At 63.6% G+C, this 7795-nt stretch overlaps 1 protein-coding gene across 2 annotated transcripts; it reads right to left on the reverse strand.

Moving 5' to 3' along the window:
• Positions 1-186: 186 nt before the first annotated feature.
• Positions 187-7368, reverse strand: HNRNPL (heterogeneous nuclear ribonucleoprotein L). 2 transcript variants are annotated; one of them, XM_082781534.1, is made up of 13 exons: positions 7126-7368; positions 6628-6746; positions 6031-6268; positions 5420-5505; positions 5204-5300; positions 5048-5120; positions 2380-2451; positions 2007-2287; positions 1810-1931; positions 1533-1734; positions 1376-1433; positions 1140-1235; positions 187-468 (listed from the first exon to the last, which is right to left on the reverse strand). In XM_082781534.1, the coding sequence occupies exons 1-13, from the start codon at positions 7363-7365 to the stop codon at positions 410-412; spliced, it is 1743 nt and encodes a 580-aa protein (XP_082637660.1). In that variant the 5' UTR covers positions 7366-7368; the 3' UTR covers positions 187-409. The 2 variants fall into 2 exon arrangements, with proteins under 2 accessions (XP_082637660.1, XP_082637659.1); XM_082781533.1 differs by having other exon boundaries at positions 1140-1268.
• Between the last annotated feature and the right edge of the window lie 427 nt (positions 7369-7795).

A 7795-nucleotide genomic window follows, 5' to 3' on the forward strand; every position in this document is an offset into this window, starting at 1 on the left:
AACCTCCCCCCCCCCTTCCAGGTCCCCCCTAACCGCCCTCCAGGTGCCCACAACCCCCCCCCACCCCCAGAAAGGTCCCCCCAAAATTTGGGGAGGGGGCCCTGCCCACAACCCCCCCCCAGCCCCCAGGGGGAGGCAGCGACGTTTTCCAAACGTTTATTGAAAGGCGCCGCGGGCCCCGGCGGCGGGGGGGGGGGGGGCGGGGGGGCACACGCACATTCGTCCTTAAAAATGGGGGGAAAAAAGGTAAAAGGGCGGGGGGGGGAGAGAAAATAAAAAGGGGGGGGGGGGCACCGCCGCGGGTGGCCTCTGCTCCACTTGGCTTTATTGTTTTTGTTTGCTTTTTTTAAAAAAAAAAGGAAAATGAACCAAACCGAGGGGGGGCGGGGGGGCCCCGCGGGGGGGCCGCTTAGGAGGCGTGCTGCGCCGTGGAGAAGCAGAGCTTGAGCGTGTAGGGGTACGGCCCGTCTGCGGGGAGACACAGCGTCAGGGGGGGCACGGGGAAACGGGGGGCTTTGGGGGGGTATTTGGGGTGAATGGGGGGGATTCGCGGTGAATGGGGGGGATTCGGGGTGAATGGGGGGGATTTGGGGGGGCTTCGGGGTGGGTTCAGGGTAATTGGGGGAATTTGAGGGGGCTTTGGGGTAAGTAGGGGGGGAGTGGGGGGGCTTCAAGGTGGTTTGGGTTAAATAAAGGTGAATTTGGGGGGCTTGGGAGGGGTTGGGTTTAAACAAAGGTGAGTTGGGGGTCATTTCGGCTTAACTAGACATTAGCAAAGGGGAATCTGTGAGTGTTCTGGGTTAAATAAAGGTGAATTGGGGGTTGTTTGAGCTTAACTAGACATTAACAAATGTGAACTGGGAGAATTTGGGATTTTTAGGTTAAATAAAAGTGAATTGGGAGTATTTGGGGGCGTTTTGGGTTAAATAAAGATGAATTTGGGGTTGTTTGGGCTTAACTAGACATCAGCAATGGGGAATTTGAGGAATTTAGGGGTGTTTTGGATTAAATAAAGGTGAACAGGGGGGAATTTCGGGGCGTTTTGGGTTAAATAAAGGCGAAGCGGGGGAATTTAGGGGCATTTTAGGTTAAATAAAGGCAAGGTGGGGGCTGCTTTGCCCCCCCCCGCGGCCACTTACTGGGGTTCTTCATCTGGTAGTGGTTGAGGAAGCCGAGGGTCTCGAGGGCGTCGCTCTTGGACTCCCACTCGAGCAGCCCCGAGGAGCTGCGCTCGCCTGCGGACGAGTGCCCCTTCCTCAGCCCGGCGGCTGCGGGCGGCCGTGCCGCCCCCGTCCCGGCCCCCCCCCCAAACCGGGGGGCCCCCCGACGGGGCAGGGAGCACCCGCGGGGCCGCTCCCTGCCCTCCCGCACTTACTCTTCCCCGAAAACACCTTGACGGAGGACGGCCGCTTGACGCCCAGCTCGTCGCAGATCTGCGGGAGGCCAAAATCGCGTCAGAAAGACCCAAGCGGGAGGGATCCGGCCCCAAAAAGCGCGGGGGGAGGACGAGGAGGAGGATGAGGAAGGCTCACCTCGTAGAAGTTGTCCTCGGTCACCTCCAGGGGGGCGTTGAAGAAGTGCAGCACGTTGCTGGGGTGCTGGATCCTGTTCTTGGCCGCCTGCTCGGGGGTGGAGAAGCGGTTGTTGCGCGAGCCGCTGAAATCCTTGTAGCTGCACGAGCCGTCCTCCAGCCCGTACGACTGCCCGGGCATGATGGCCTGCTGCTTCGACACGCTGCGGGGACACGGGGGGGGCTCAGCACTGCCGTGTTCTCCCCCCCCGGAGTCCCCCCGGAGCCCCCAGACCCACCAGACGTTGAGTTTCTGCCCGAACATGAAGTTGTTGTTGAGGTGCGTGATGGCGCGGTCCACGGCGTAGCCGTCGGCCATCTCCACCATCGCCGCGCCCGGCTTGCTCTTCATGAACTTCACCTGGGAAAAAAAGCCTGGAAATGAGCCGTTTTAGGGGTTTTTCGCCCCAAAATGCTGCTCGGGGGGGCCGCTCACCTTCTCCACGTTGCCGTAGAGGCAGAAGATGTTGAAGACGCGGTCGCAGTTCATCTTGGACTGGTCCAGGCCGTACACCATCAGCACGGGGCTGTCAGCGTGGGGGCCGTACTCGGGGGGGGGCGGCGGGGGGGGCGGGTGCCCGTACTGGGGGCCGTAGCGGCTGGGACCCCGGCGGTGCCCCCCCACGGGGGGTCCCATCCTCCGGCCTTCGTAGTGGGGCGGGGGGGGGCCGTAGCCCTCGTCGTGGTAGTGCCCGTGGTAGCCGCCGTGGGGGCCTCCTGTGTGAGGGGGGGGCACAGAGAAAGGGTTGGGACCCCCGCCGGGGCCCCCCCGTCGTTGTGACCCCCCCCCCCGGTGCCCCAGGCCTTACCGTACTCCGCCGGGTGGTCCCCGAGGAGGGGGGGCTGCCGCTGCCTCTTGCTGGGGTTGCCGCCGGGCTCGCCTGCGCGGGGAGGGGGGAAGCAGAGGGGGGGGCACCAGCGTCACGGGGAGGGGGGGGGACGCAGCTCCGGGGTCCCCCCCCCCTCTGAGTCCCTGGCACCACCCTGGAGGCTTTTTTTATTGGGGGGGTCCCCAAGCAACTCCTGGAGGCGTTTTGTGCCCCCCCCACCCCAAAGCCGAGGGTCTGAGCCCTCTCCCCGCTCCCCCCACCCCGCTGGTGCCCCCCCCGGCCCCAAATTTCCCCCCCTCACCCCCGAAAATCACCCCCGGGGCCCCCAGCTCCGGGCCGCCCCCGCTTGCCTTTGGTAATCCATTGACCAAAAAATAAAACAAAACAAAACAAAAAAAACAAAACCGAACAAAACGAACGTACAGAAAGGAACCGAAACCACGAGGCCAGACGTGTGCGCGTCCCCCCCCCCCGACAAAGGGCTTGGGGGGGGGGGGGGGGGGCTCGGGCAGAGGAGCCGTGGGGGCGCGCTCGGGGTCGCTCTTCTCCTCCCTTCGCCTGCTGCGGGGCCGGCGCGAGCCCCCCGCGGGGGCGCGGGGGGGGCTACTTACAGCGGGGGGGGGCCCCGCGCCGGGGAGAAACGCGCTCTTTTCTCTTACCATTGGACGCGTCAAGAGTGAGTTAGCACAGTTGTGAAAGATGGCGGCCCACCAAACAAACACTGCGACCCTGCATCACATGGTTTCAGCGTCACAAACACAGGTCAAGAGGCACGGCACCGCTAACAATTCGCTTACAGAATTTAAAAAATAAAAAGCAAAGTCTCTTGAAAATTAAAAAAAAAAGAAACGGAAAAAAAAGCCAAGTCTCTATCCAAAAAAACGCCAGCGGAGTGGTTAAAAAGAGGCTGCGGTCACTTGAAAAGGCTCGGCTCTTCTGGAAACCTGAACTCAAAGCTGGGAAAAACTGAGCTGCTCTAGAACCTGATCTGCTCTAGAAGCAGAGCTCATCTAGAACCACAGCTCCTCTAGAACCTGAGCTCATCTAGAACCTGAGCTCGTCTAGAATCCGAGCTCTTCTAGAAGCAGAGCTCGTCTAGAACCTGAGCTCTAGAACTTGAGCTCATCTAGAACCCAAGCTCATCTAGAACTTGAGCTCCTCTACAATCCAAGCTCTTCTAGAAGCAGAGCTCGTCTAGAACCAGAGCTGCTCTAGAACCCGAGCTCCTCTAGAACCCGAGCTCTCCGGAAGAACCTGACGGCTTTCAAAGAGCCTTTTTTTCAAAAAACAAACCAAAGCAGCCAAAAATGGAGTCTTTCACACCCCGCCATCCTCTCCACAGCCTGCCAGCCTGAGCCACCCGCCATCCTGCAAGCCAAGCCAGGTCCTCGAGAGGAAGGGGAGCTCCTCCTGCGTGAGCCGGGCCCTTTGGCGAGGCGAGGTTCCCCCGGGTACCTCGGGCACCGGCTGCGGGGTGGTGAGGGGCAGTGTTCCTCCGTGTGGTGTGCGGTGTCGGTGTCCTGCTGGCGGTGTGCGTGTCTCCTCTGTGAGCCAGGGCCCAGCTACGGCCTCTCAGGGCTCTCTCTGTGTGCGCCCCCGCCCCGGGGGGCTCACCGGGCTTTTGGGCCTTTACTTGCTCCTCCGCTCGGCGCTGGCGACGGCGGGCGGCGCGCTGAGGACCGCGGGAGCCAGCCAAGGAGCCGCCGCCCCCCCCGCGCCATCCTAAGTCTCGGGAGGGCCCCGGAGCTACTCCGTTCTCCGCCACGAGCGAGCGCCGTGTGCCGGGGAGCCTCGGGGCCGTGTTTCCTAGGCGTGTGTGCCGCCTCGGGCTCGGTGTGCCTTGGTTTTGTGAGAGGTGGCTGCCGGGGGGGCGCGCGGCGCCTCTGCCTCTGCGCTGCGGCTTGTCCTGGCGTCCTTGCTGCACTGGGTGCTGCTGGGCTCTGGATGCTGCGTGTTGCCTCCAGGGAGGTGTTTTTTGGCTTTTTTTTGGCTTTTTCTGTCTCTGTTTGTCTTTGTTTTTGTCTTTGTTTGTCTTTTTCTGTCTCTGTTTGTCTTTGTTTGTCTTTGTTTTGTCTTTGTTTTTGTCTTTCTTTGTTTTTTGTCTTGTTTTGTTTTTTTGTTTGCTCTGTTGTTGTTTTTTTTGCTTACTTTTGCCTTGGTGGTGCTACACTGTGTGGTGGTGTGAGCAGTGTGCGGAGGCAGCTCGGGACTTCCGCCGCTTAAAAACGGGAGGAGGGGAGTGGGGGGGGAAAAAGAAGGGACCCCCCCCACCCGCGCCCGCCGCCCCCGCTGCGAGGCCGACAGCCCCGGGAGGCACCAGGAGGGACCCCCAGGATGGGGGGGGGGTATTTTTGGGCAGCGTTCACCCCGGGAAATCTCCCAGGAGCCGGTGCCCCCCCCTCCAGTTCCCCCCTCCCCCCCCCCACGACCAGAGACTCCTCAAAAACGAGCGAGAAAACAAAAAGCCCCGAGCCCCCCCGCTCGCCTTAACCCCGACGGGCGACGCACGGGACGAGCCCCCCCCCCACACCCCGGGGCTGGGAATTGGGGTTTTTTTTTCCCCTCGGGCACGGCCGGGGGGGGGACACGGGGGGCGTCGGGACGAGGGGGGGGCCGTGAGGGCTGTGCCCGGGCCGGCGGGGATTACCTTGGCCGCTCAGGTTGGGGTTGGTGTAGTCCCACGTGTCCTGGTCGTTCTTGAAGACGTTGAGGCGCGTGGGCTGCGGACAGAGGGATGAGGGGGGGGTCAAAAAAGGCCCTGGGGGGGTCACGGGGGTTTGGGGGGGGTTTGGGGGGGCCTGACCTTGGCGTACTCGATCTTCAGCGTGCAGCACCCCGAGTAGATGTCGGCCCCGTTGAGGGACGCCTTGGCGCGCTGCGCGCTCTGCACCGAGTCGAACGTGGGGGGCGTTAAGGAATTTGGGGCCAAAAAGGTGGGTTTAAGGCAACCGGCAGCGCGGGGAGAACCTGAATGGATGCCCTGCCCCCCCCCCCCAAAAAAAAAGGCAGGGAAGGATATTCCACCATGGCCTGCACGCCGTTCTTGCGGAAGATGACGATCCTCTGCACGGGGCCGCACGGGTTGCAGATGGTGTACAGCACGTCCTGCGGGGGGGGCACGGTGAGAGAGGAACCTCCACATTGCCCCCACGACCCCCAAATCCCTCCTGGGATCCCCAAATCCCTCCCAGGACCCCCAAGTTGCCCCCAGGACCCAACAAATCACCTCCAGGACCCCCTAAATCCCTCTCAGGACCCACTAAATCACTCCTAGGATGCCCAAAATCCCTCCCAGGACCCCCAAATCCCTCTCAGGACCCCCAAAGTTACCTCCAGGACCCACTAAATTATCCCCAGGACCCCCAAATCCCTCCCAGGACCTCAAAATCTCTCCCCAGGACCCACTAAATCACCCCTAGGTCCCCCAAAATTCCTCCCAAGACTCACTAAATCCCTCCCAGGACCCCCAAATCCCTCCCAAGTCCCCCCAAATCACCCCCCCAGCACAACGAGCCACAAACCTACAGCACCAAAACCGAGGGTCATCAGGCTCAAGACCCCTCAGCACCCCCTCAGGACGCATTTGGGGGGTCCCACCACCCCCCAAAATCCCCTGAACCCCCCCCGCACCGTGGTGATGGAGTAGATGGGGTTGAGGATGGTGAAGAGCAGCACGTTGTTGACCCCCCGCGAGTCGTCGGCGTCGCCCGGGCGCGAGATCTTCTGGCTGGTGGAGTAGTTGACGAAGGCGGGGTGCCCGGCGATGTAGATCTGGTTGTCGGCCGCGTAGTTGACGGCGTTGCAGGCCCCCAAAATGTCCTCAAACTCCACCAGCGCCTGCCTCTTCTTCGGCATCACCACCACGTAGCTGCGGGGACAAGGGGTGGGCTCAGCGGGGTGGGGGGAGCCCCGATTCCTGCCCCACCTTGGCTTTTTTTGGGTCCCACTCCCTGCCCTATATTGTTATTTTTGGGGTCCCAATCCCTATCCAAATATTGGCTTTTTTGGGGTCCTAATCCCTGCCCCATCTTGTTTTTTTTGGGGGGTCCCAATCCCTGCTCCATTTTGACTTTTTTGGGGGTCCCAAACCCTGCCCCATCTTGTTATTTTTTTGGGGTCTCTACCCCTGCCCCGTCTTCTTTCTTTTAAGGGTCCCAATCCCTGCCCCTCCCCCACTTTTTTTGGGGTCCCAACCCCTGCCCCATCCCCCCCAGGGCATTTCCTCACCTGATGGGGCCGAACTCCTGCAGGGCCTCCACCAGGTCGGCCTCCACCACGCCGTCGATCAGCCCGCGGATGTGCACCACGGGGGAGGCCGGCGTCTTGTGGGGGTCGTCGTAGTTCTCCTGGGGGGGGCAGCACACGGGGGGGGGTCAGGGCCCTGCTCTGGGTGGGGGTGGGCCCTGGGAACCCCCCCCAAAATCCCTGTGGTGGGCAGGGAGCAGTGACCCCACAGCAGGCCCTGAAGCCCCGTGCGCCCCCTCCTCCTGTCCTTCATCCCCTCCTCCTCCTCCTCTTCCTTCTTCTTCCTTCCTCCACCTCCTCTTCCTCTCTCTCTCCTGCTCTTCCTCCCCCCTCTCACTCCTCATCCTCCCCCCTCCCATCCTCTTCCTCCCCCCCTCCTTCTCCCCCTCCTGCTCTTCCTCCTCCTCCCCTCCTCTTCCTCCCCCCCTCCCCTCGTCTTCCTCCCCAGACCCTCCTCTTCCTCCCTCCCCCCCCTCTCACCGCTCCGGCCGCCCCGGGCCCTCCGCCGCCGCCCCCCCCCGGCCCCCCGGGGCCGTGCGGCGGGGGCTCGGCGTTCTCGGTCTTCTGGCGCTTGGGGGCCCGCCCGCCCTCTCCGCCGCCCCCCCCGCCGTAGTAGCGGCCCGAGCCGCCGCCGCCGCCGCCCGCCGCCATTTTGCCCATGTCGGCCCCGCGCCCGCCGCCCTCGGCGCTCTGCGGGCCCCGCCACCGCCGCCGCGACATGGCGCCTCGCTCCGCCGCGCCGCCTCCGCCCCGCCCCTATTGGGCGGCGCCGCCGCCACTCAGGCGGGGCCCGCGCCTCATTGGCCAGCCCGGCCGCCGGCCCGCCCACCGCCGCGATTGGGCTCGGCGGCGCTCCTGGCTGTCAGCGCGTCGGGCGCGTCTGATTGGCCGGGCCGCGCGTCCGTTCGCCCGCCCACCGAGCTGGTTGGCTGCGGGGGGTGTCCGTCCGGGCTGCGCCCCGCCCATCTTCACGGCCGTGCGCCGAGGCTCCGCCTTCTTCTTCCCGACTCGCTGAGTCTCCCAGAAGACCTTTCGGCAGCGGCTCGCCAGGCTATTGGCCGAGAAGAACGCCCATCAACACCCCTTGGCTCCGATTGGCTGCCACTCTTGCCTCTCACGACGCCTTCGGGCTCTCCCTCGGGGACAACCC

This window comes from Aythya marila (genome assembly GCF_965140915.1).
Source record: "Aythya marila genome assembly, chromosome: 31".
In the NCBI taxonomy this organism is placed as follows: Eukaryota; Metazoa; Chordata; class Aves; order Anseriformes; family Anatidae; genus Aythya; species Aythya marila.